The sequence below is a fragment of the Anabrus simplex genome, chromosome 7 (genome assembly GCF_040414725.1).
Source record: "Anabrus simplex isolate iqAnaSimp1 chromosome 7, ASM4041472v1, whole genome shotgun sequence".
In the NCBI taxonomy this organism is placed as follows: Eukaryota; Metazoa; Arthropoda; class Insecta; order Orthoptera; family Tettigoniidae; genus Anabrus; species Anabrus simplex.
The window spans coordinates 158,487,187-158,515,180 of record NC_090271.1 but is presented as its reverse complement, the minus strand read 5'-3'; the positions used below and the strand labels follow the sequence as shown (position 1 = coordinate 158,515,180).

The 27,994-nt window shown below is 40.6% G+C and overlaps 1 protein-coding gene across 1 annotated transcript in view; it reads left to right on the top strand.

Moving 5' to 3' along the window:
- LOC136877751 (ABC transporter G family member 20) overlaps positions 1 to 27,994 on the top strand; it is a 160,322-nt gene that overhangs the window by 4,240 nt on the left and 128,088 nt on the right. The window contains exon 2 of the mRNA XM_068228734.1: positions 18,803 to 18,917. Coding sequence (XP_068084835.1) covers positions 18,808 to 18,917 — 110 coding nt within the window. The 5' untranslated portion in view covers positions 18,803 to 18,807. The remainder of the gene's footprint in view (positions 1 to 18,802; positions 18,918 to 27,994) is intronic.

Genomic DNA, 27,994 nt, shown 5'->3' with positions numbered 1-27,994 from the left:
TATCTTACTGTGAATGTCATTGCTGTCATAGGTAAATTTTAATACTTCTTTAGTATTAGTAACCTCCTCTATCTGGACATTATCCTTGTAACCAACAATCTTTACATACTGCTGCCGGGCTGAGTGGCTCAGACGGTTAAGGCGCTGGCCTTCTGACCCCAACTTGGCAGGTTCGATCCTGGCTCAGTCCGGTGGTATTTGAAGGTGCTCAAATACGACAGCCCCGTGTCGGTAGATTTACTGGCACGTAAAAGAACTCCTGCGGGACTAAATTCCGGCACCTCGGCGTCTCCGGAGACCTTAAAAAGTAGTTAGTGGGACGTAAAGCAAATAACATTATTATTATTATTATACATACTGCTGACTGAATACTTCTGCCTTTTGAAGATCCTCGCATACACACTCCCCTTGTTCATTAATGATTCCTGGAATATCCTTCTTGGAACCTGTTTCTGCTTTAAAGTACCTATACATATTCTTCTATCCTTCACTAAAATTAGTATGGCCACCAATTATGTTTGCCATCATGTTATCCCTAGCTGACTTCTTTGCTAGATTCAATTTCCTAGTAAGTTTCTTCAATTTCTCCTTACTTCCACAGCCATTTCTAACTCTATTTCTTTCCAACCTGCACCTCCTTCTTAGTCTCTTTACTTCCCTGTTATAATATAGTGGGTCTTTACCATTCCTTAACACCTTTAAAGGTACAAACCTCTTCACATTCCTCAACAATTTCTTTAAACCAATCCCAGAGTCTGTTTACATTTTTATTTACCGTTTTCCACCGATCATAGTTACTTATTAAAAACTTCCTCATGCCTGTTTTATCAGCCATATGGTATTGCCTAATAGTCCTAATTTTAATCTCTTCCTTTCTTTCACATTTATTTTTTTAACTACGACAAAAACCGCTTCGTGATCACTAATACTATCTATTACTTCGGTTTCTCTATAGACCTCATCTGGTTTTACCAGCACCACATCCAGAATATTCTTCTCTCTTGTTGGTTCCATCACTTTCTGAATCAGGTGCCCTTCCCATATTAACTTATTTGCCATTTGTTAGTCATGCTTCCTGTCGTTCGCATTACCTTCCCAATTGACATTTGATAAATTGAGATCACCCGCTACAATCACGTTCCTTTCCTTATCGTTTCCCACATAGCTGATTATCTTATCAAATAATTCTGAATCAGCATCTGCGCTACCCTTTCCTGATCTGTACACTCCAAAGACATCAAGTTGCCTATTATCTTTAGAAATGAGCCTTACCCCTAGAATTTCGTGCTTGTCATCTTTAACTTTTTCGTAGCTTACAAATTCTTCTTTCACGAGAATGAATACTTCCCCTCCCACCATTCCTATCCTCTCTCTACGATACACACTCCAGTGTCGTGAGAAAATTTCTGCATCCATTATATCATTTCTCAGCCATGATTCAACTCCTATTACAATATCTGGTAAGTATATATCTATTAAATTACTTAATTCTATTCCTTTCTTTACAATACTTCTACAGTTGAGCACTAACAGTTTTATGTCATCCCTACTTGATTTCCAGTTCCCTGTTCCTTTAACACCGCTCCCTAGGCCACTCTGTTTCCCTGAATGTACCACCCTACAACCCTTCTAAACAAATTTCCTAACTTATATGTACCACTGCGGTTTATGTGAAGGCAATCTGAGCGCAGATCCCTATCTCCTACCCACCCATTAGGATCTAGAAATTTCACTCCCAGTTTCCCACATACCCACTCCATAGTCTCATTTAAATCCCCAATCACCCTCCAGTCAGTATCCCTCCTACACAGAATTCCACAGATAACAATCTCCGTTTTCTTAAATTTCATCCGTGCTGCATTTACCAGATCCCACACATCCCCAACTATGTTGGTACTTATACCTGTTTGTCTTACGTTGTTAGTACCAACGTGAAACACTAGCACCTTCTCCTTTCCCTCATCCCTCTCTTCTACTTTCCTCAACATCTGCCTTAACCTAATTCCTGGATAACACTCTACTCTGTTACCCTTTTCTCCACACACTTTTCCGACATGTCTAACGATAGAGTCCCCCATGACCAGAGCCTCACCCCTACCCATCTCATTTGATCCCCTCCCCTCCTGGTCAGTCCTATCTTTCCTGACAGCTGCAGAAGCTACTTCCTCCTCCCTTTCCTCCATCCCATGACCCTGTTCCACCTGTCTTTTCCTATCCACTACTCCGCATTTCCCTTTCCTACCTCTTCCCTTTCTCCTGCTTCCAAACTTCTCGGCAACAGTTCCCTGTTCCTCATCTCCCCTCGGTTGTTCTACCTGCAGTGACTCGTACCGATTTCTCACCGACACCTGTCCTGAATTTTGATCCTGAATGGGGCCCTTATTCTGCAATCTCCTTCCCCTTAAAACATTGGACCATCTGTCTTCCACAATTCTCCCCTTTCCTTTCAATCTCTCTATTACACCTACTGTATCCTGTACATTGTTTGGAGGCCTACTTTCCTTCCTGTCCTCTGAGAGAATCCTAATTATTTCCCTCAAGCTTTCCAACTCCTCCCTCATACTCCTTAATGCCTGGCCACACCCACAGTCCCTACTGTACACTCGCATTGCTTAGCCATTTTTTACTAAATATGAAAGGAAAAGGAAAAATAAGATATTCTATGCAAAATAAAAATGAAAGGAAAGAACTATTGTCTAGGTTAGTTCACAAAGATCACACGACAGTAAGTTATTTAATATAGGCTACTACTACACTACTATACTACTTAATTGTACTATTTTTATTCCTACAACACGCTAACACGATGAAAATTGCTGTTAATTACTGGAAACAGAATAATACAAAATAATTACACAATTCTTAACTGCAGTTAAGTCTACCCTAATTACAACAGAATTTTAGTAAGAGAGTTACTACAGATACCACAGAAACGGTACTGTACTATATAAATATTTCACAGTAATAGAATAAACACACTACTTTCTAATAAGATGCTATAATACGCTACAATAATTTTAAACTACGTTCAGACTAAGTATGCCTACAGATATCGTTACTACAATACACTACAATAATTTTAAACTACGTATTCTAATTACTATTCTAATTAATTAAGTACATATTCTAATTACAACAGGTTATTACCAAGCAAAAACAGGAAAGAAAATTACTATTAAAGTTCGAAATTCGCAAAACTACTCAAAATTATAGAATAGGCACTCTAATTTCTAATAAGTTACTATACTACACTACAATAATGTTAAAACTACGTTCAGACGAATCCTAGCTTCTTACTAAGCACAAATAGAAATAAAAATTCCAATTAGGCCTAAATGTAGATATTCACAAGATCTACCGGTAGGTACTCAAAGATTACCAACAAAGTTAAACACTATACAGATTAATATTACTACTACTTTGTCCTACTATGCTGTAATAGAAATGAAACCTGCTGTTTGCACACGAATGTAACAGTCAAGATACTATCTAATATACTGTATGACCGAGCTCGATAGCTGCAGTCGCTTAAGTGCGGCCAGTATCCAGTATTCGGGAGATAGTAGGTTCGAGCCCCACTGTCGGCAGCCCTGAAAATCTTTTTCCGTGGTTTCCCATTTTCACACCAGGCAAATGCTGGGGCTGTACCTTAATTAAGGCCACGGCCGCTTCCTTCCAACTCCTAGCCCTTCCCTGTCCCATCGTCGCCATAAGACCTACCTGTGTCGGTGCGACGTAAAGCAACTTACTTACTTACTTACTTACTGGTCGGCGCTACAGTCCTTGTAGGTCCTTGGCCTCCTTTATCACCTGCCTCCATCTCGGTCCTAACTTTCTAAGGTCATCCTCATCTTCATCAATCCATATTTTCCTGAGTCTTCCTCTTCTCCTCCTTCCATGAAGTTTCCCTATAAACACCTATTTAACGGTGCAGGTTTCTGCCATTCTCTGAACATGACCGGGCCACCTAATTCTTCCCTGCTTAATTTTAGTAACAATATGGGGCTGACCAAACGGTCCTTGCAGCTCTACATTTGTCCTCAATCTCCACCCATCCTGCTCTCTTACTGCACCGAATATCTTTCTCAATATCTTCCTTTCCCACCGTAACAGCCACTGTTCTTCTCTGGAGGTCATCACCCAGCATTCTGATCCATACATAACTATTGGTCTTAGTACTGTTGTATAAATTTTAATTTTTGTTTTCCTGCTGACATTCCTGGATTTAAACATATTTTGCGAGGCGTAAAAGCATCGGTTTCCACTTGTTATCCTCTCCTGTATTTCCACGGAGGTTTTATTGTCCTCTGTTATTATAGAGCCTAGATATTTGAGAGATGTGACTCTTTGATATTCCTTCCCATTTAATCTTACTGGGGTCCTTCCTCTTACTCCCTCTGTATCTCCCATCTTCATATATTTTGTTTTGTTTATATTCACTTCTAGTAATAGGTCCCCTGCTTTCTCTTCTAATACTGAGTAGCTCTCTTCAAGAGCTCTTTCATTTCTTGCAATTATTGCTACATCATCAGCATATGCTATCACTTGTACTAATCTGTTCAAAATGGTTCCCCCTGGGTTAATGGGCAATTGACGGATTACTTTTTCCAATGCTAGGTTAAAAAGGAGTGCGGAAAGTACATCTCCCTGTCTTAGTCCTCTCTCCACTAAAAACTCCTCTGACAGATCTTGCTCCACTCTCACCTTGCATACTGTTGTTTTCAAAGTCATTTCTGTTAATCTAATCAATTTCCTTGGGATTCCAAATTCTTTCATAATCTTGTAAATTTTACTCCTATCTAGACTGTCATATGACTGTTTAAAATCAACATACAGCTGATGTAGCTGTTTTTCATATTCATAAAATTTCTCTAGCACTTGTAATATAAATATCTGATCCAGAGTGGAGCGATGTTTTCTAAGACCTGCTTGGTAATCCCCTAATATTCTTTCCATCCATAATTCCAATCTTAAGGCTAGTACCTTACCAAAAACCTTGTACGTTCCATCCAGCAAGGTGATCCCTCGATGATTTCCACATACTGCCTTGTCTCCCTTTTTATGTGTTGGGTAAATTATACCCAATGTCCAATCCTTGGGTATTTCCTCCTTTGTTCAAACCTCCTTAATCAATTCATAAACAGCCTTTTCTATTCCATCTCCCCCATATCTCAACAGCTCTGACTCCATTCCATCTTCACCTGGGGCTCTATTATTCTTTAATGCATTAATTGCAGCTTTGACCTCTTCTAAGTCTGGCTGTTTTACTGATTCCTCTTCCAATTCTCTTTCTTCCCCATCAACATTTATATTTTCCTCCTCTCTATCATCTTCATTATTTCCATTGAGTAACTCGTAAAAATACTCCTGCCATCTTCCAAGCACTTTGCTTTTATCACCCAGAAGGTTTCCATCTTTATCCTTGAAGAAAACAGCTCTTGGTTGAAATCCTCTCTTAAGGTCTTTTGTTCTTTCATAGAACTTTCGTACCTCGTTTCTATCCTTCATTTCATCCAGTTCTTCGATTTTCTTTCTTTCAAAAGCTCTTTTCTTATATCTACATATCTTATCTGCTCTTCTTCGTTTCTCTCTATACTCTTCTACTGTTTGTCTTGTTCTCCTTTGAAGCATTCTGTTCCTAGCATCATTCCTCTCTTGGATTAATGTTGAACATTCCTCATCAAACCATTCTGCTCTCTTTATCAATTTCTTCTTTCCCAGGGTACTATCTGCAACTTCACTGATAGTTGTTTTCAGTATCTCCCATTTATCTTCCACTTCTCCTTTCTCCCATAATTCCCTTTTTATTTCCAAAGATTCAGCTATTTTCTTTCTGTATTTCTCTTGCAATTCCTCATTTTTTAGACCTTCAATATTGTGCTTTGCCTTTCTTGTTACTTTTTCCGTTCTTGCCAAATCTATTTTTTGTCTGTACTTGACTCTAACAAGATAGTGGTCTGTATCTGCGTCAGCACCTCTGCAGCTTCTAACATCCATAATATCTGATGCATGTCGACTGTCTATGATAACATGGTCTATTTGATTTCTTGTCACACTATCTGGTGAAATCCAGGTTTCCTTGTGAAGTTTTTTCCTAGGATGCCAAGTACTTTTAATTATCATCTGCTTTCCACTCACAAAATCAGTCAATCTCAATCTGTTATCATTACTTACTTCATGCAGGCTTTCTTTCCCTACTAAGTGTTTGTACACCTCTTCTCTTCCAATTTTTACATTTAAATCTCCAAGGATAATTTTCACATCGTGTCTTTGAACTTTATTAATTTCTTCCTCCAATTTAGTATAAAATGCATCTTTCTTCTCATCTTCTGCCTCCTCAGTAGGGGCGTACACACAAAACAGTTACGTTGAAGAATTTTGCCCTAATTCTCACAGAGCACATCCTATCATTGATTGGAGTAAAGTTGATCACGCTTTGCTTTACCGACTTATGTATGAGGAATCCTGTGCCATTACTGCCTGCTTTTTCTCCACTGTACATCAAGATATGTTGTCCAGACATCATCATCCCTCGCCCTTTCCATCTCAGTTCCTGTAGAGCTGCTATTTTCACTCCATACTTATCCATTTCATTCCTTAATTCTTTCAACTTGCCAGGTCTCTTCAATGTCTTAACATTCCACGTTGCTAATATAATATCCTTTTTCCTTCTCTTTAGCCGTTTTTCTCGCCGGTTCGTCACCAAGTTTTCCAGTCCTGCTTTATTCATTCTTAAGGTATCCGTAACAGTTTTTTTTACGAGGTAGGAGTTAACCCTACACTCAACCCCCAACCTGGAGGACCAGGGTATCACTCTTAGTCTGGATCATCACCTTAGACCTGTCCGGCTTGGGTGGCCCTACCAGGAGCAGATGCTCCCGCCGGCATAGCTCTAAGGATCATTTGACCACGCAAGCCTCCAATAAACACCCGGCAAAATATATTTTGCCTTCGTCAAGGTGGTGATACCTTCGGGAGGACGTAAAGCAACTAGCATTCCTTATTCAATATACTGTATCTACACTACAATTCTAAACTGAAATGCGGTTATGTGATCTTTACAGATGGTGGATTACTATTACTTTTCCTGCTCCGCGAGACGGAGAATAAAAGTGTCCTTAAATGTTGAAAAATATGAGGTTCTTTACAATAATTTCTCAAAAGCATTTCTGTCTAAACTACGCCAGGGACTTGAATTGCAATTATTGGAATGTAGGAACTTGATTATTAGCTAACCGCTCATAAATACTGAAATGTCGAGGGTGTGAAATATAAATTACGGGTACTTTAACTGCCTACTCAGACCTACTCAGACGACAGACCCATCAAAAGTAGATCAAATCTTGTTCTCAGCACTTGGCAAAATTCAATTCGTCTTCCTAGAATACTCACCACTTTCTGCTGGAAAGAGATATTCCCTAACCACAAATATTGTCAATCAATCAATCAATCAATCAATACTGATCTGCATTTAGGGCAGTCGCCCAGGTGGCAGATTCCCTATCTGTTGCTTTCCTAACCCTTTCCGAAATGATTTCAAAGAAATTGGAAATTTATTGAACATCTCCCTTGGTAAGTTATTCCAATCCCTAACTCCCCTTCCTATAAATGAATATTTGCCCCAGTTTGTCCTCTTGAATTCCAACTTTATCTTCATATTGTGATCTTTCCTACTTTTATAAACGCCATTCAAACCTATTCGTCTACTAATGTCATTCCACGCCATCTCTCCGCTGACAGCTCGGAACATACCACTTAGTCGAGCAGCTCTTCTTTCTCTCAATTCTTCCCAACCCAAACATTGCAACATTTTTGTAACGCTACTCTTTTGTCGGAAATCACCCAGAACAAATCGAGCTGCTTTTCTTTGGATTTTTTCCAGTTCTTGAATCAGGTAATCCTGGCGAGGGTCCCATACACTGGAACCATACTCTAGTTGGGGTCTTACCAGAGACTTATATGCACTCTCCTTTACATCCTTACTACAACCCGTGAACACCCTCATAACCATGTGCAGAGATCGGTACCCTTTATTTACAATCCCATTTATGTGATTACCCCAGTGAAGATCTTTCCTTATATTAACACCTAGATACTTACATTGGCTCGATACATTAACAGTTTGGCCTTTGACTTAATTTTCCAGGTGTATATTCCTTATCTATTTCTCCCTTAAAGCTTTATATTCGGGTAATTTAAAAACTGAAGTGTCTGTAACACTATAATTTCATCTACATCCTAGTACGCAGCAAGTACGTTTTGGAAAATGCTACAGCCGTTACAGCACAACAATAAACTCTATTATGCACAATTATTTACACCTCTAACACTACACAATATGAATTACTTATTAAAGACTGCGTATATACTTTATACTTCAATAACGCTGTTGAAATCACACACCCCTTACGACCACCACGAAATCCACCATTTTCCCGCCAATCGATAGTAGCATTAAGGTCTGAGATATTGTAGTCTGGCTTGGTAAATAACCTTGTATGGCATCACAGTTCCAAAGCATCGATCCTGCGGCGGTCTGTGGTCCACTTTATACACATTTGCAGCAGTGCGTACAAGGGGCTATTCTGAAGTAGAACATTTTCTTAACTTGATTAATGGATAGTAGACAATTATGCTAGTTGCTTTACGTCGCACCGACACAGACAGGTCTTATGGCGACGATGGGACAGGAAAGGCCTAGGAGTTGGAAGGAAGCGGCCGTGGCCTTAATTAAGGTACAGCCCCAGCATTTGCCTGGTGTGAAAATGGGACACCACGGAAAACCATCTTCAGGGCTGCCGACCGTGGGGCTCGAACCTACGATCTCCCGGATGCAAGCTCACAGCCGCGCGCGTCTACGCGCACGGCCAACTCGCCCGGTAGACAATTATGAACATTAAGAGCAAGTCAATTGGAACCAGGAAGAGAAAAGTGGATGCTACATTTGATGTGTTAAATTGCCGCCATTGGTATAATATTTACGTAATAGTTCGTGTTAGCCAACGACATTAAAAATATAGACTGCTAATCTGATGGCCATCTTTGAATCTACTTGAACCACTGGCAACCATGACACTTGCAGGCAAAACATATGCTTATTTCCTCTGAATCTGCCATAGAAAGGACCTGCAGAAGTTGTTGTGTGATGGAGTACGGTCGTTGAGAAGGTGTGCAAGATTAAACTAAATGAATGAATAAATAAAGAAATAAATGTAGGCTATGAATTCAGTTGAATGAAGTCAGGCGAGGTTTGACCAAGAGAGGTCCGGTAGAAATATTAAAGTGGTAAAGCTGGTAGGATACCATATGTGGAAGGAAGGCTACACTCAACCAGGGATCAGGTGTTCTCAACTTTAGAATCTGGGTTTACCCCATTTAGTGGCCCTTTCCGACAGGCAGAGGATGCCGTAGAGATATTCTACACCGCAACCAACGGACGTATGTGCTGCATGTCGCACAGCAGTTCTTAGAAAGTAGCCATAAGTAGCAGAAAGCAGAAAGCATAAAACATAACAAACCAGACAAAGAAGCAAAATTCAAAATACAGTATATACCAGAATGACACTGAAGGTATGTCATGAAAAGGCAGTGCTATCTTTCTCTACGTGTGTGAATTCCTCAGTGAACTGCTGTACGTATAACATGTCTTTCTTCAGTGAATTACTTTATTGTTAATGCATGACGCCGAATTATCCATTCTTCTGCATACGTAATTCTCGTTTTAACCAAGAAAATGCTCACCATATTCATTGCGCTTGTTTCATTATAATATCAATGCAACATTAAGCATGTTTGAAAATGTCGTGTTTATTCTTAAATATATCTTTAATTTGCAATAACGTATAATCTCATCAATTCATTGAACGGATAAGGACTAACTGTCAAGACCAAGAAGTGGCAGCTGCCATGACAGTTGCAGGCAAAAGTTAGTTCGCTGTGCTTCAACCAGGGGCGCTGTAACGAGTATGTTTAGCAGTCTATATCTTTCATGTCGTTGGTGTTAGCCATTACCATTTCCAATACTAGCAGTAGGGCTACTACGGCTGCCATGTTTTGTCTGTGGAGTATTGGAGTTGGCCTTGGCGTTACATCAAGACCAACTACGGTCTTGGTTACATCCTACACTTCCTACTGCTATTTCTGTACTCGATATAATATGAACGATGTATTTCGATACTGCGACGGCGACAAAATATAACAACCTAAACAACGACGCAGCACATGACGAAATGTTTATTTACTTTTGAGACGAACTTTGACACTTTTCTGCAAATATTAAATTTTCGCGTCGGATTTTGGACAATAGTTGTGTTAAAGGCCTAAAGATATGGTGAATTTTACTACTTGCCTTGCGTCCTGTAATAACGGTGCCCTCGCTGAAAACGTCTATGTGAGTACACAGTTGACCTAGATGATAGAAGTAGAGTCCAAGTAATCCTGTAGAAAAATAAAGAAATTATCAGGTCTTCTTAAGCAGGGGAAAAAGTTCTGGTGTTTCGAAGAATAATATAAAAAAGGAAATGGAAATGTCAAAAATATGATAAAATACGAAATTACCTGGGCTTGATAAACAAAATACCACAACGGTAGGAAGAAAACTAACATTGAGCAAAGGGAAGTCGAATAGGAAATATAAAACGTAGGAGAGTAGCACAAGGAAACTGAGGCAATACCAGGCTCAGTTGGGGCTTCATAGTCGAATTGCCACATGTCACAAGTTCTGCCTGTCGTAAAAGCCGACTAAAAATGGACCATCTCCCCAAAGTTTTAATTTGGGAGTGTGAGTTAGAGACCACGGGACCCGTAGAAGTGTCTGTAAAAGCTTCAACGTACTACTGCTAGGCTGTTCAATTTCATCCTTCCTACATGACCTCTTTTGGTCACCTCGTATTCTTTTCCAGACCTAACGGTATTATTTTTGCGTGGTCTGGAGATAGAAATAATAATAATAATAATAATAATAATAATATTTTTTGCTAGGGGCTTTACCTCGCACCGACACAGATAGGTCTTATGGCGACGATGGGATACGAAAGGCTTAGGAGTTGGAAGGAAGCGGCCGTGGCCTTAATTAAAGTACAGCCCCAGCATTTGCTTGGTGTGAAAATGGGAAACCACTGAAAACCATTTTCAGGGCTGCCGATAGTGGGATTCGAACCTACTATCTCCCGGATAATAATAATAATAATAATAATAATAATAATAATAATAATAATAATAATAATAATAATAAAACAAACCAAACCCCATGGCACTACAGCCCTTGAAGGGCCTTGGCCTACCAAGTGACCGCTGCTCAGCCCGAAGGCCTGCAGATTACGAGGTATCGTGTGGTCAGCACGACGAATCCTCTCGGCCGTTATTCTTGGCTTCCTAGACTGGGGCCGCCATCTCACCGTCAGATAGCTCCTCAATTCTAATCACGTAGGCTGAGTGGACCTCGAACCAGCCCTCAGGTCCAGGTAAAAATCCCTGACCTGGCCGGGAATAGAACCCGGGGCCTCCGGGTAAGAGGCAGCCACGCTACCCCTACACCACGGGACCGGCGTCAATAATAATAATAATAATAATAATAATAATAATAATAATAATAATAATAATAATAATAATAATAGAGACATCTAAAGGCCCTATCGACCATGTGTAGACGGTTTGATCTGACAGCGTATTGGCTGCCAACGTGTCAATTTCGATGACGATGTTAATTTAATTAACTTTGTCGGGTAAGCACACAATATGTCACTTTACATGTCAACAGCGTGCGATATACTATGCCGAAGTAATTTTCCACCACCTTTCAAAAATCTGCCTCCGTGGGGTGGGTTTGACCTACTGATCTTGGGATACAGGCCAATACTCTGCCATTAATCTACGAAAGGAGCTGAAGCCTAGCGAATCCTCAATTTTATGACCCTTTCCTTTCTTTTGTTGGTCCTTTCATTCGTTGAAGGGTGGAAACTCTCTTATTATTTCTCACTGATTTGTGTCAATAGTGTTTGGTGTTTCAAGATGCTCAAATACGACAGTCACATGTCGGCATATTTACTTGGTCGTAAAATAACCACTGCGGGACAAACTTTCGGCACTTCGGGGTCTCCAGAAACCGTAAAGGTAGTTCGTGAGACGTAATTCCAATAACACTATTCATCATCATCATCATCCTTTTATATATTAGTCCTATAGAAGAACTGTTACGGTCTATACAAAAGATTTGCATTTTCACGTCATCTCTTCCAGGGGCGTCCCAGAGATCTCTTCCCACCGGGGCAGCAGTTTATGACTGCTTTTGGGATCCTGCTTCCGTCCATCCTGTTTAGGTGTTCTAGCCAATTTCTCTGGTATTCATAGATGTATTCCAATACAGGTCTGCTTTTAAGATCATTCAGCACTTCCGTATTTCTTTTGTGTTCCCATTTAGTGACTCCTGCTGTTCGCCACATGTATTTCATTTCAGCTGAAGTTATTCTTCTCTCATCGCATTTCCTCAGGGTTCATGCTTCACTTCCATAGCAAAGTACAGGTCTTGCCAAGGTTTTGTAGATTCTTGTACGGGTGTGTTTTTGAACTAATGATGGTCTAAAAACTTTATTGATGGTTCCCACACATCTGTTGAATTTGGAGATTTTCTCGGGTATGTCCAGTTCTTCAAAGAAAGACAGTTAGTAGCCGAGGTATTTAAAATCATTTACTCTTTCCAAAATGTTGTTATTTAAGCAGATCTTGCTTCTTACTGGTTCCTTGCCACAGAAAGCCATTATCTTAGTTTTCTCAGGGGATATTTCCATTGAATACTTTTCTGAGACAAGGTTTAGGTTATACACTGAACGCTGTAAATCATCTTCTGAGGTGGCGACCAGCACTAAGTCATCTGCAAATAATATAGTGTTCAGCTGTATATTTCTGTTAATGCGGATGGAACCACGTCTTTTTTCTCTAAATTATCGCATGAAAACATTCATATAGATTATGAACAGGAGAGGGGAAAGACCGGAACCCTGTCTTACTCCTATGTTTATTGTTTTCCAGTCTGATAATTTATCGTTGACCTTTATGGAAATCAGGTTATGTTTGTACAGGTTACTTATGTTCTGTACAATCTGTTGTGGGTTGTGGTCAGATATTAAAATATTAAGTAAGGTATTGCGGTTTACTTTGTCAAAAGCTTTTTTGAAGTCCACAAAGGCAATATGTATTTCTACATTAAATTCCCTCTGTTTTTCTAGAAGGATTTTCATTGTGAAATAGCCATCGCAGCAAGATCTTCCCTTTCTGAAGCCGAATTTTTCCTCTCCCAGAATGTTCTCATAGTGTTTGTAGACTACAGTTTATTTTTAATGATGTTGGCGTATATTTTATAACCAGAATTTAGTAAGCATATGCTTCTGTAGTTTTCACAATCATTTTTGTCACATTTCTTGAAAATGGGTATAATTATTGCTTTATTTCAGTTTTCAGGTGGGTTTTCTCCTTTCCAAATTCTATTTGGGAACTGGGCGAATCTTTCTTGGAAAGATTCGCATGAATATTTGAATAACTCTATATTTAAGCCATCTTCCCCAGGTGTTTTATTGCACTTTAGTGTTTTCAGGACTGCAACACTATTATTATTGTCTATATAAATACAATTATACTTTGTCTGGCTAGAGTTACCTGCTATGGGATGGAGAAAACCGTACAGTTAGCCACACAACGCCGCGGGCTGGGCGTCGATAAATAATTTAACTCTCTATGTGGAGGAAATACCACTGAAACTCAGTAGGCAACGTCTGTTCTTCACGTTAGGGGTGGCCTCTCTGGAACCTGGAAGTTTGGTACTTTTTTTTTTTTGGTTTGGCGAGTAATGGTTTCATGTTCAGTTTGAACTGAGACAGTTCTACCTGTCACAGCTCCTTGGCACACACATGCAGATCGAACTGTCAGGTTATGATCTTCAGTCCGTCCTGTAATCTGGGTGTTCATGTGTACATGTTTTTTCGTAGGGAAAATGTCATCAATAGAGGAATTGCTTTCATATGCAGCGAATGCAACGTCTTAAACAGTAGGGTAGCTAGGAACGACCTTTTTGGGGCGGGGGGGGGGGTGTAGGGGATATAGTTATAAAATCATGATAGAACACAATGAAGGTGCTCGAAAGAGTGCAGTGGGTGCATGCATCAGTGTCATTATAAAGACACTATACAAGTAAGTTATGTTGAGATTGCAGTACCGGTATATTACACAATCTTACATTAAAATACAGAACAAGATCAATATGATGGTGAATAGTTTTACGGCGAATGGCATGTTCAGATTAAAATCTAAAATCCATCTTTTGAGGCTTGTTAGAAAATAGATTCAAGAGGTCTGTTGGTTTTACAATTATGTCTCTGTGAATGTTAAAAACAGCATATCCATTGAGTCGATTTTATCTTGTTTATTGTTAGTTTCTGTTTGTTTCCTTTGTACAAAATCGATGTGGAGGGAGTTCTAACCCCCCAGTAATCTCCCTTGGCTACACCCCTGGTCATAAAGGAAAGAGAACGAAAATGACACAGAGAATGGAGGAAAGAGTGATTGAACCGGAATAATTACATCCATATGAACTTGTTGCAAGAGCTACAAGTGTAACCAAAAACTGGCACAGTTATATACCTTGAATGAACCTACTCTTCACTTTTTACTCCCCTCAGCGAAGAGAGATCTCTGAACGCCTCAATAAATTCAGATAACAAGTTTTTTGATCACGTGCCTATGAATGCAATGCGAGAGAAAGACAATCCACACAGAGACTAGACTGACGGAGCATTTGCCCTTCCGATCGGCCGCGATTCCCCCATACATGTCCGTTCGTCTTTCAGGCACCACGTAGTTATACCTGACGGAATTCTCACAGTCCAACGGTCCAAACGATTGGCTGTCCGGCCACGCCATACTCGTCAGTTTTGCCTGTCAATCTTCAACTGTTCAGACCGAGTGGAAGCGAAATTTTACCAGCATGGAGCCCCTAATAGTAGCCTATATCAAACGCCAAATTGGATCAGGAGTACTCCAGAAGCGGCGCGCATCGCTTGTCTCTCCAGGGAGGTGCGAGAAGCGGGCGGAGGATAGTGATTCACTGCCCGAGTCAGGAGCTTCTTGGAAGAGGGTTACGGAAAAAGAAAGGCTGGATTCCTGTCCGACCTCGCTTGGTCAACTCTTTTTCTCTCCCGACCCCGATGGTATTAATTTTTGGAGGTGTTTCATTTTTACGCCTTTGCTAGCTCTTTCTTTCGCCGATCTTAATTTTTCGAAGTGGCGGATCCCTTCCATTTTTTCTCTCTGAGTAGTGTTATACAGAGGATGGTTGCCTAGTTGTACTTCCTCTTAAAACAATAGGCCTATTCACCACCACCACCATCGGCCTCTAATGGTATGAGGTACAACGAAATGAAACGATAATTAAAACTTCAAAATGTATCCACAGACTAAAATCTAAAACGAATGATGATGAAAAAATGACCATGAATCCAAAACAATCAGTGGATCCAATTCACAATGGCTTCTTTTCTGAGACGACGCTTGTTGTAAAAAGGGGTCCAAAATCCCGATCAGTGGTTCTTCATAATAGTACTAATCACAGGTATTGCAGACCCATGGTATGTCACACATAATGGCACCACTCTCAAGCAACGCAGACCTATGGTGTTGCTGACATAGTGGAACTAATCACAAGTAGTCGCACGGTTCTAAATTCATCATCCTTGGTTGCCCCTTTTAGTCGCCTTTCACGACAGGCAGGGGATACCGTGGGTGTACTTTTCGTCTGCGTCCCCCATCCACAGGTGGTATCTCCCCAATGCAAGCTCACACTACGTAACCCCCCTGTGGGTGGGGGCAGTAGAATAACACCCACGGTAACCCCTGCCTGTCGTAAGAGGCGACTAAAAGGGCCCCAGGGGCACTGAACTTTGGAGCGTGGGTTGGCGACCACGGGGCCCTTAGCTGAGTCCTGGCATTGTTTCCACTTACTTGTGCCAGGCTCCTCACTTTCATCCATCCTATCCGACCTCTCTTGGTCAACTCTTGTTCTTTTCCGACTCCGACGCTATTAGGTTTGCGAGGGCTAGGGAGTCTTTCTCATTTTCACGCCCTTCGTGGCCCTTGTCTTACTTTGGTCGATATCTTCATTTTTCGAAGTATCGGATCCCTTCCATATTTTCCCTCTGATTAGTGTTATATAGAGGATGGTTGCCTAGTTGTACTACCTCTTAAAACAATAATCACCACAACCACCACCATCACTCACACTACATACGCAAACCACGCAGCCAACTTGCTCGGTGGGACTCGTTGCTTAAAGAATAGTATTGCTAGCATCGCTCATACCTCAGCAATTTTCATGCAGTCAAAGCGAATAATAATAATAATAATAATAATAATAATAATAATAATAATAATAATAATAATAATAATAATAATAATAATAATAGTGTGTGGTCCACGGAGAAACCTCATGCAGGTTTTTCGAACTGACACCTTAGAGGTGACCTGCGCGTCTGTAAGGATGGGGCCCTACCTATGTGAATTCAGATGATAAAGACGGTACACACACCCCATCCCCGAGCCAGAGTTAACCAATGAAGATTAAAATCTCCGACCTGGCCGGAAATCAAACCCGGGACCTCTTGGACCAAAGGCCAGCACGCTAATCAATTAGCTATGGAGCTGGACAAAGAGAAGGATGAGAATGACTTGCTCTAGATCATACTAGAAGGCATAGTTCACTCGTCTCCCCAGCAAGGGCAAACGGAAGGAGGTAAATACAACTATAATTTTGTCTATGCATGTAACATTTTTGCTTCACACTACGCTGTTATCTGGGATCAGGTTTTAAAAATGTCGAAAGTAGGTTCAGTTCAATTTTTGTCTGTCTGCTTGTTTGTGGCGACATCACGGGAAAAACCATCGAAGAAAATTTCTTGAAAACTCGGCATTTAAGTTCAGGAATAGCCGTGGTGTGCATAGGACTATATATTATTTTATTAGTATACAGTGGCGTAGTGATATTAAGGGCACCAGAACTTCCCCCTGTGGGTGGGGGCGGTAGAATAACACCCACGGTATCCCCTGCCTGTCGTAAGAGGCGACTAAAAGGGGCCCCAGGGGCTCTGAACTTTGGAGCGTGGGTTGGCGACCACGGGGCCCTTAGCTGAGTCCTGGCATTGCTTCCACTTACTTGTGCCAGGCTCCTCACTTTCATCTATCCTATCCGACCTCCCTTGGTCAACTCTTGTTCTTTTCAGACCCCGACGGTATTACGTATGGAGGCCTAGGGAGTCTTTCATTTTCACGCCCTTCGTGGCCCTTGTCTTCCTTTGGCCGATACATTCATTTTTCGAAGTGTCGGATCCCTTCCATTTTTCCCTCTGATTAGTGTTATATAGAGGATGGTTGCCTAGTTGTTCTTCCTCTTAAAACAATAATCACCACCACCACCACCGCACCAGAACTATAAATGTGAAATTTCTCCGTTAATTAATATCAGCTGTGTCGAAAAACTATACATGCTAAAACTTGCACAAAATATAATTTCCTACCTTTCATGTTTTACACTTTTTTACCGTACGAGGAATAATAATTAGAGATATTCGCCTTTATTACACTTTTCGTAACGTTCTAAATAGGTACAGCATCTCCAAAAATATTCGTTCGACAAAAGTTATGGAGAGTGAGTCCCACAAATGTTGCCGTCCATTTTGTACGCAGCGTATCGGTAAACGAGTGCGCGGTCGCAGTCACATCGTTCCTGTACGCCGGTAAAAACTCTTGAATGGATAATCAGAGATCGAAAAACAGATAGAAAAGCAATAACACTCACCCTTTTACAGTAAGTTAAAAATGCAAGCCCTCAGCCTGTAGAAAAGCGTTGTACCGTGTGATGATATTACAGTTTATTCTCGGCAGTTCAGCCTCATGTATCTTCAAGAAATGTCGGTGCAAATTGCATTTACAAACCTATAGCACACGAAAATGCGCTGTTAAACACTTAATCCAGAAGCCACGAAATGCGCTAAATTGATCATTTAATGCTGTATAAGAAACAATCACGCTGTACGAAAGCCGCAGACTGAGACCGTGGCATCACTGGGTAAGGTGGCTGACGCATCATCCTTTCGCTCAGACACGGCGCAAGGAATCACCGTCAACTCGACTGAGGCTCGCATTGAAGAAACTAATATTTCCGATCATTTATGCCTTATATAGTTTTACTGCGCGGCAAACGATATTTAGATACGCATTCAGAGTTTTAGGGCTAAATCCTTGAATATCGTCGACATGGAAATATTATCACCATGGTAACGTGTCAACTGGTGGTGATGGTCGTTGTTGTCTGATTGTTTTTATATGGTGCAAAACTGGGTGGTCTTCAGCCCATGTTGATAAGGAAGATAATGGAGATGACCATGGAAAGGAGAAGGAAATCAGGAAGAAGAAAAATGAGAATCATAAAAGAAGGAGAAAAGGAAAGGCTCCCTTGACCTCGAATGCGGAAGAAAACTAAATCTGATGACCTACAATATCCTAACCTATAAAACCTGATCAATAGTAACATTGCACTGACTGTTGTTAGATGAGGTGTGTTCTATTTCTTCTTCTTCTGCCACTCGTCTCCACTATATAGTATTTATTACTGCTGCAATTACAAAACTAACCCATCAACGGTGGGTGTTAAACAGTTGGTTATTTTTTTGAACAGTAATCACTCCCACTAACACCTACAGTAGGTATACGGTGAGTGTGAGATTAATTATAAGTTAAATACTCTTTTCTTCTTTGTACCCAGACGAGATGCAGGAACTCGCAGTCTGTCTTCGAGACGCCAGTAAGCGGTATGGCCGGGGTTCGAAAGCCACCCACGTCCTCTGCAACATGGACATGAATGTCGCCAAAGGATCCATGTAAGTATATATTATAGTATAGTGCAATATGTCCGGCCCCGCGGTGTAGGGGGCCTGTCACCCGGTGGCCTCGGGTTCGACTCCCGGCCGGGTCAGGGGTTTTTAATTGTAAATGATTAATATCCCTGACTTGGGATCCTTTCCTCACATTCGACACTTTACACTTTTCCGCCATTTACACAATACACGCAGGTTTCTAACATATGATGCAACTAGCGGCAAAGATCTTTCTAGGTGGACGCCCCGAACAAATAGAATTAAAAAAGGGTGCATTATGCTGGGGACAATGTCAGAAGGTTCTCACCAAGGAGAAACTACCTCATTACACATAGTGCGGGCCGATGACCTTTGATGTTAGGCCCCTTAAAACAACATGCATGCATGCACACATAGTGCAATGGTAAATTATGGTTTGTATTCTGACACCAGTTAAAATAACAGGTTATGTGCTTTATGTTCAGAACTACTAAAGTAACAAAAATCAAGCGTTCCTGTTTTCACGAATTTCTAAATTATATTATAATAACATGGAAAAGGATAAATCTACTGTAGAACGTGATTTTGTTCAAGCTATCTGGACCAACCAATACCACTAACCGGCTGGCTTTCCATTGTATCGTGTTTATTATCTTCAGATTCAGTCCAGCTCTATGACTAACTGATTATCATGCTGGCCTTGGTCCAAGAGATCTCGAGTTCGATTCCCGGCTGGGTCGGGGATTTTATCTTTCATGGATTTAACTCCTCTGGCTCGTGGGCTGGGTGTTTGTGCCACCTTAAACATTATCATTCGTCTTATACAGAGCCACATCCTCACACACACGCAGGTCGCCAATAGGGCATCAACTTTTGAGACATGCACCAGGCCTCTCCGAAGACCACATGCTATTATTTATTATCATCATCAAATTCACAATAATTTGTTCAATCTAACAATTGTTCAGTTTCTCAGTCTTAAAGAAGGAAACGATTTCTCGAACTTCATGCTAGTATTATAAGAAGAGAGCAGTTTTACAGGAGCTAAGTTCATATTAAAATAAGCAAGCGTTTATGTCGTAAAATGTTGAAAAACTGCTTAAATATCTAGGTATAACAATGCACTAAAAATATGGTGAAAAAAAATTAAAATACAAAAGGAAGTTCGGAAGTTTACGTGACTCAAGTCACGAGCCTCGGAAGCACAGAGACGTGATTTTCCTTTTTGAAGATCTTACATACACTGTACATTGACCAAGATTCGTGAGGATGATATGTCACTCGCCTAGCTGAGAGAAATGATACATTTACTGAATTCTATTACGTCTTCGAGAATGGTTCCCCAGGTATACTCCCCCCACATTTTTTAAAAAGAAATCGTGCGCCTATTGCTAGCCTGGTGCAGCTCTTGCTCCAACGAGTGTGGGTGACTTCTGCCGTGTATGGGAACTGCGAGGTTTTCTTTTGTAGAGGAGGATAGTGTGTGTGTGTGTGTGTGTGTGAGTTGCAGGAATACTGGGGACTGTACAACCACCCAGTCCCCAAGGCAGGAGGAATAACGATTTAAAGTTAAAATCTCCGTCCCGGCCGAGAATCGTACCCGGGGACCTCTGAACCGAAGGTGACTAAGTTGATGATGATAATGCGTGTTTAAAGGGGCTTAACATCAAGGTCATAGGCCCTTAGTGGTACGAAATGTAATCACAACTTAAAAGTTCAAAATCTTCCACTGAACCAGAATAAAAAATGTGATGAGGAATGAATGGATGGATATGCATTAAATACAGCCAGTGGATCTGACCCAGAAACAATCATAAACAATAGTATTACTGACCAAGGAACTGCTTCTAAAGCACAATCCTGAATAGAGGATGCTTGTTGTCTAAAGGGGCCCAAAATCTAGGTCAACGGCCCCTCATAATGGTACTTATCGCTAGTAAAGTAGAACCATGTTGTTTGTCATGTTGCGGTACTAATCAAAGGTAGCGTAGATTCACGGTGTTCCACATATTATTGTACCCGATGCATTTACTGGACGTATTACAAAATGGCGCCTACGGAAGATAGAGGCCAGCCAAGGCAAAGAAATGTGTAGTAGGATATCGATACTTATATATGTCAGAAGGCCATGACTAACTTAAACCTGCCACTATGAAGGCGGTATACAATGGTTAGAATCGATAGAATTGTTTTTAAAAAATAAGAAGGGTCAATCGGATTATTATAAAAACTGACTTAAAAAAATTGACCTCGTAAGGATAAGACTTCCTGAACATCGCTCTAAAAAAATAAGCAAGATTTGCAGTATCTAACGTGAATTTTAAGCTCAGAGGTCGGTAATATTGAAGAAAACGAAGAGATAAACGTTGAAATACAGTAAAGAAGAAATAAAATCCAGAAATTTCGAAAAGGTCGTCAAAATACTTAGACGCAAAATCGTTCGGAAACAAGAAGTTGATTGAGTCGCGAGAGCTTGAAATTGAGCTATATTAAGTGGAAATAATAGCAACGATAGCCTAAATAAAGAGGCAATCATTATAAATATATATATATACTTCGCAGAACCATGATGAATTCACATTTTCCAGTATCGATGGATATTGTCTACTGTGTTCCTGAACAGATAATGGCTTGCTAAATCGGCATAGACCAACCGGGAGGGAGATGTCTTCCTGGCAGTTAAAACCACCCGACCCGTGTGGAGGAGATCACTCTACCCGAGATACCAGTGATGGAGAACCTGCCCAGTTCTCAATCCAAGGCCTGTGACCAGACCGTAGAGCAGCTAAGGCCCGAGATATTGAATGGCGAGCTAAGTAATAGTATTAAGTAGTATAATTTCTTATGTAGAGTATTACCCGTATATGCAATAGATCTGAATAGCCTAAACGTGAGATAATTAAGTGTGCAGTGAATACAAGAAATTGCAGTGTGAAATATTTAAGACGATATCTCGTGACAGATTGGTAACGTATTTACTATATCATCTTATTCAAGGAAGTAAGAATACGATTTAAAAGTGTGACGTAGTGTAACATATGTTTCATAGAATCCCGGTTAGTTAGAAAGATCCATGAATGATGTAATACCAGTCAAACCCAGTTTACGTCACAGAGGGACGCATGTTTGAATTGGTTAAGTTAAATTACCATACTCTTTGCTGTGTTATTATATTGAAAAAAAATAGATACTGAATTTGGGGTTATATGTTAAATTGTATGACAAAATGCCTTTTGAGGAACGAATTCTGCGCTATTGGAGTGATACGTATCGTTGTGTTTAATTAATATTGGAGGTTAAACGCGATAATTACAGATGTTAAATGAATTAAATATGGGTTGAAACGAAGGTTAGTAATGAAATAATGAAGTATATATGATACTTTAAATGTATTATTGCGCAGATTAACAGGAAGTAAAACGTATATATATACAATGTGCGATATAGGAGCACAAGTAAAGCGACTACGGAATATAAGTATGCCCCAGGGAGGAACTATAGCAAGGTATGGACAATAAAATTACGCATATTTTAATGAAGTGTGAAAGTGGTTTGACTATTATAACAACCGGTGATGGGTATATGAATGCATGACTGTGTCGTATTCTGAATGAATGTTAATGGCGTGGAAGATCAAACTAGGATGTAACTAGTATGGTAATGTAGTGTTGAAATATCTTAATGTAGGCACTTGCACATCCATATATGAAAAAATACTTATTGGCTACGTGCATATTGAACTGGAATACGTCACATAAGAAATTATATAGCTAGAGTAGGGAAATTATTTGAGATTTACGTAGGATATCATCGATGCTTTATTAATCTGAAATATTATTGGAGCGAATATTTAGCTAGGAGCCATACTTAAGTGGCAATTGGACCGAGAAGCTTAGTGCGTCATTCAATATTTCATTTTCTTCACTGTAGTCTGCACCAACGAACTCAGATAATTTTCAATGTAACTTAGGTCACTGATATTAGTATTCAGAACACTTTTATTCATATTCAGTTCATTTCCACGATAATTTGAACAATGTAATGATTGTATTTTTGATGAGGGTGTATAATTAACACCGTGAGTGATGGGATAATTTACTGATATACCGAATTTTGACCATGATCAGAAGACTATGATATACTGTATGCTTAAATGACCAGATGTAAATTTTAATAGGAAGATGAAACAAAGCAACAATTCATTTCAGGAATACGCGACCCAGAATGTTAAGATATGAAAACTTAGTTTAGGAATAAGCCAGCGCTGACTTAGAATATTTGATTTAGGAATTAGAATATTTATTTATTAGGTTGACAATTGGAAGATCATGAGCAATATTTGACATTAACCATTTCTTTCGCAAGTCTTGATAATTTAATAAATGTGTTTCTTGATTGATTTTTTATAGAATGGAATGAGTTTTCATTTGTAATAGTAGTCTGTAGTTATCCTTAGTGAGTAAGGTTCTCGTTATGCAGATAAGTTTGTCGAAAGGTTGACTGAAGTTTGCGTACGCGAAATCCACTACTGAGCGTTGAATTACGTAATGCTGGACCGCATAAAATATGGTGTCATTATTTTCTCTTTGAACGCACGTTAAACCAAAACATAGAAAAATTAACCATTTTTCTGGAGGCATGAATACCCTGAGATATGTAACTGACTAGTTGGGAAAAATACTGTGGTCACCCTGACCTGTAGGGTGCATTCTGGTACTACTCACAACTATTGTACGTCGCACAGGTAACGCAGTCCTATGGTGCTTCTCACATAATGGCGCCACTCACAGGCAACGCAAACCCATGGTGTTCCTCACCTAGGTGTACTAATCACGGGCGCCGGTATTCGCGTGGTGTTCCTGATATAGTGGCTAATAATCACATGCAACGCAGACCCACGGTGTCGCTCATATAGTGGCACTAATCACAGGCAACGCTCAGAACCGTGATGTTTCTCACAATGGTACGAATCACGGGTACTGGAAACCCACTCTCTGCTGCTATTAATGACAAACCTATTGTGTACCTAACATAGTGGTACTACTTGCAAGTAAAGGCGACCCATGGTGCTCTCCACGTGATGGTACTAATCACAAGTAGTTTCATGGTTCTAATACAATCATCCCTTGGTCGCCTCTTTTAGTCGTCTCTTACGACAGGCAGGGGCTACTGCGGGTGTGTTCTTCGTCTGCGTCCCCCACCCACAGGGGTTATGACTAAGTTGATAATTCAGCCAAGGAGCGAGGCTACTTCCCCTTGAAACAATAATTACCATCACCACCATTCTTTATTATTATTATTATGTAAGTTATTCTTTTACCGGGCGAGTTGGCCGCGCGGTTAGGGCTGCGCAGCTGTGAGCTTGCATCCAGGAGATAGTGAGTTCGAACCCCACTGTCGGCAGCCCTGAAGATGGTTTTCCGTGGTTACCCATTTTCACACCAGGCAAATGCTGGGACTGTGCCATAATTAAGGCCACAGCCGCTTCCTTCCCACTCCTAGACCTTTCCTATCCCATCGTCGCCATAAGACCTATCTGTGTCGGTACTACGTAAAGCCAATTATTAAAAAAAAGGTGTATTCAAAGTGAAGGCACAAGCCAAAACGGCGAAAAGTACGCTACAGGAGAAGCAAAAACTCCTCGGTGAACAAGGCGTCGCAATCGAATGTTTACTTTAACAGGTTTGCGTGTAACATGTACAGTAACACCATCCTTGTTTAAAGGTATAGAACCGGGCGAGTTGGCCGTGCGCGTAGAGGCGCGCGGCTGTGAGCTTGCATCCGGGAGATAGTAGGTTCGAATCCCACTATCGGCTGCCCTGAAAATGGTTTTCCGTGGGTTCCCATTTTCACACCAGGCAAATGCTGGGGCTGTACCTTAATTAAGGCCACGGCCGCTTCCTTCCAACTCCTAGGCCATTCCTATCCCATCGTCGCCATAAGACCTATCAGTGTCGGTGCGACGTAAAGCCCATAGCAAAAAAAAAAAAAAAAGGTATAGAGCAGACATTGTTAACGAGTTATTTGGTAGCAATTAGGACTGTGGTAGTGGATGTACAAACGCGTAAATGACGTGATGTATCCATGCGTGCAATTATGTCAGTGGTGGAACGACACCATACGCCCGCTGTCCCGCGAACGGTTCGATTACATCCCCCTGTTCACTAAGGCGCTTTTGCTTCCCCTATCGTGTACTTTCCACCGTTATGGATTGTACCATCACTTTTGATGAATTCTGTATACAGGATGGTCATATCTTAATAAGTATCATTCTACATCGATTTAACCCCACGCATTTAACTACAAATTCGAATAGTTTATGAGATAGACAAGCCTAAAGCAAAGTTTCGAATATTGGACGACGCATTATGACACGAAATATAAAATGAGACAAGTATCTCTGGAAATATTAGTTTATCTACAAACTCTGCATGCCATGTAGTTTGAGTCATCAGTCCATAGTCTGGTTTGGTGCAGCTCTCTGTGCCACCCTATCCTGTGCTAATCTTTTCATTTCTACGTAACTACTGCATCCCACATCTGCTCTAATCTGCTTGTCATATTATTCATACCTTGGTCTACTCCTACTGTTCTTACTGCCTACACTTCCCTCAAAAACCAATTGAGCAAGTCCTGGCTGGCTTAAAATGTGTCCTAACATTCTATCTCTTCTTCACGTCAAATTTAAACAAATCCATATCCTCTTACCAATTCGATTCAGTATCTCTTCATTCGTGATTCGATCTAACCATCTCACCTTCAGCATTCGTCTGTAAGACCACATTTCAAAAGCTTCCATTCTCTCTCTTTCCGAGCTAGTTATCGCACATGTTTCATTTCCATACAATGCCACGCTCCAGACGAAAGTCATCAAAAACATCTTTCTAATGCCTATATCATTGTTCGAAGTTTATGTCCTCCTTACTTCTGCCGTCGTTAGTTATTTTACTACCCAAGTAACAATATTAATCTATTTTCTTTAATACTTCATTTCCTACTTTCCTGCATCGCCTGACTTCTTTCGACTCCAATCCATTACTTTTGTCTTGGATTTATTTATTTTCGTCTTGTACTCCTTCCCCAAGACTCAGTCCATAACATTCGGTGCTTTTTTCTCCAGCTCTTCTGCAGTCTCAGATAAAATAATATCATCGGCAAACCTCAGGGTTTTGATTTTCTCTCTTTGGATTGTGATTCCCTTTCAAATTCCTCTTTGATTAACTTTACCGCCTGTTCTATATAAACATTGAAAAGGACAAGGAGCAAACTGCAGCCTTGCCTCACTCCTTTCTGGATTGCTTCTTCTTTTTCAAAGCCCTCGATTCATATCACTGAAGACTGATTTTTATACAGATTGTAGATAATTCTTCGTTCTCAATATCCCCTTCAGAATCCCAAATACCTTGGTCCAATTAACATTATCGAATGCCTTTTCTAGATCTGAGAACGCCATATACGTGGGCGTGTCCTCCTTCATTCGATTCTCTAAGATCAAACCTAAAGGCAGGATTGCTTCACGTGCTCCTATATTTCTTCTGAAGCCAAACTGATCTTCTCCCAGCTCACTTTCAACTTGTCTTTCCATTCTTTTGTAAATAATACGTGTTAACATTTTGTAGGCGTGAGAAACTAAACTAATGGTGCAGTAGTTTCACACTTGTCAACACCGGCTTTCTTGGGAATAGGTATAACAACATTCTGCCGAAAATCGGATGGCAGTTCTCCTGTATCATGTACAGGTATCTTACACACTAAATAGAATAAACTCGCCATGCTGGTTTCTCCTAAGTCAGTCAGTAATTCCAGGTGCCTTGTTCCTTTTTAGGTCTCTCAAAGCTCTGTCGAATTCTGACCTCAAAATAGGGTCTCCCATTTCATCAGCATCCACAGACCTTTCTTATCACTTTTGCAAACTACACTTTATGGTCATTTATGTCTCATACATTTTGGTAAAAGATATATTAACGAATTTCAATTTTTATTGGTAAGTGCATCGAAGTCGAACATCGCTAACATTTAAATATTGTTCAATCGTCATTGTAACGAGTAAACTAACTGTTCTAGATCGCTTTTGAAGGAAAGGAAATTGCTGCCATTATGGTTCCTTCAATAATTTATTGAATCTGACATATACAGTATGTGTCTTGCTTATGCAATGGATCACATTAACTCGATGAAGAGCTTGAACGCTATCGTTCTCAATGAGATATTTATTAATGCAAATAAATATCACACAGATACGTTCACTTCTTATTGTAAAAGCACTTTAGTGATTCTGAGTCTATTCCTTACAACACACAATTGTAACGGCTATACAAAAAGCAAAGCAAAGTCATCTTCGTACAGGCGATGAAGGCCCTTGGAGTGGTGGAAGGTAAAGGCTTTTTTTGGTGTAGGCTGAGTGAACCTCAGGGCCATGTGCACCTCCGGAAGTAGAAATCTCGTTTCTTGAATTTTACAACTTTCTGATAGGAATTCGAACCACGTCCTTCCGAGCGAACCAACCACGTCTTTCCCGCCTCGGCCAGGCAGCCCCTTTAACGGTTATACATTTATACACAATTGTAAACAATACTGTAACACTACTCAGCAAAAACCACTGAAGCAATTGTACAGATATCACCCAAATCCTCGCACTGATCATTCACTTCATCATGATAAGGCAAGACTACCCACTTACGAACTCACCGGCCTCTTGGCCTGTCAGCTAGATATACCGCGTGGTAGGTAATCCAACGTCCGCCTCTGTGGTGTAGTGGTTAGTGTGATTAGCTGCCACCTCCGGAGGTCAGGGTTCCTTTCCCGGTTCTGCCACGAAATTTGAAAAGCTGCACGAGGGCTGGAATGGGGTCCTCTCAGCCTCGGGAGGTCAACTGAGTAGAGGTGGGTTCGATTCCCACCTCAGCCATCCTGGAAGTGGTTTTGCGTGGTTTCCCATTTCTCCAGGCAAATGCCGGGAGGGTACCTAACTTAAGGCTACGACCCCGTTCCAGATCCCGTTCCAGCCCTCGTACCACTTTTCAAATTTCGTGGCAGAGCCGAGAATCGAACCCGGGCCTCCGGGGGTGACAGCTAATCACACTAACCACTACACCACAGAG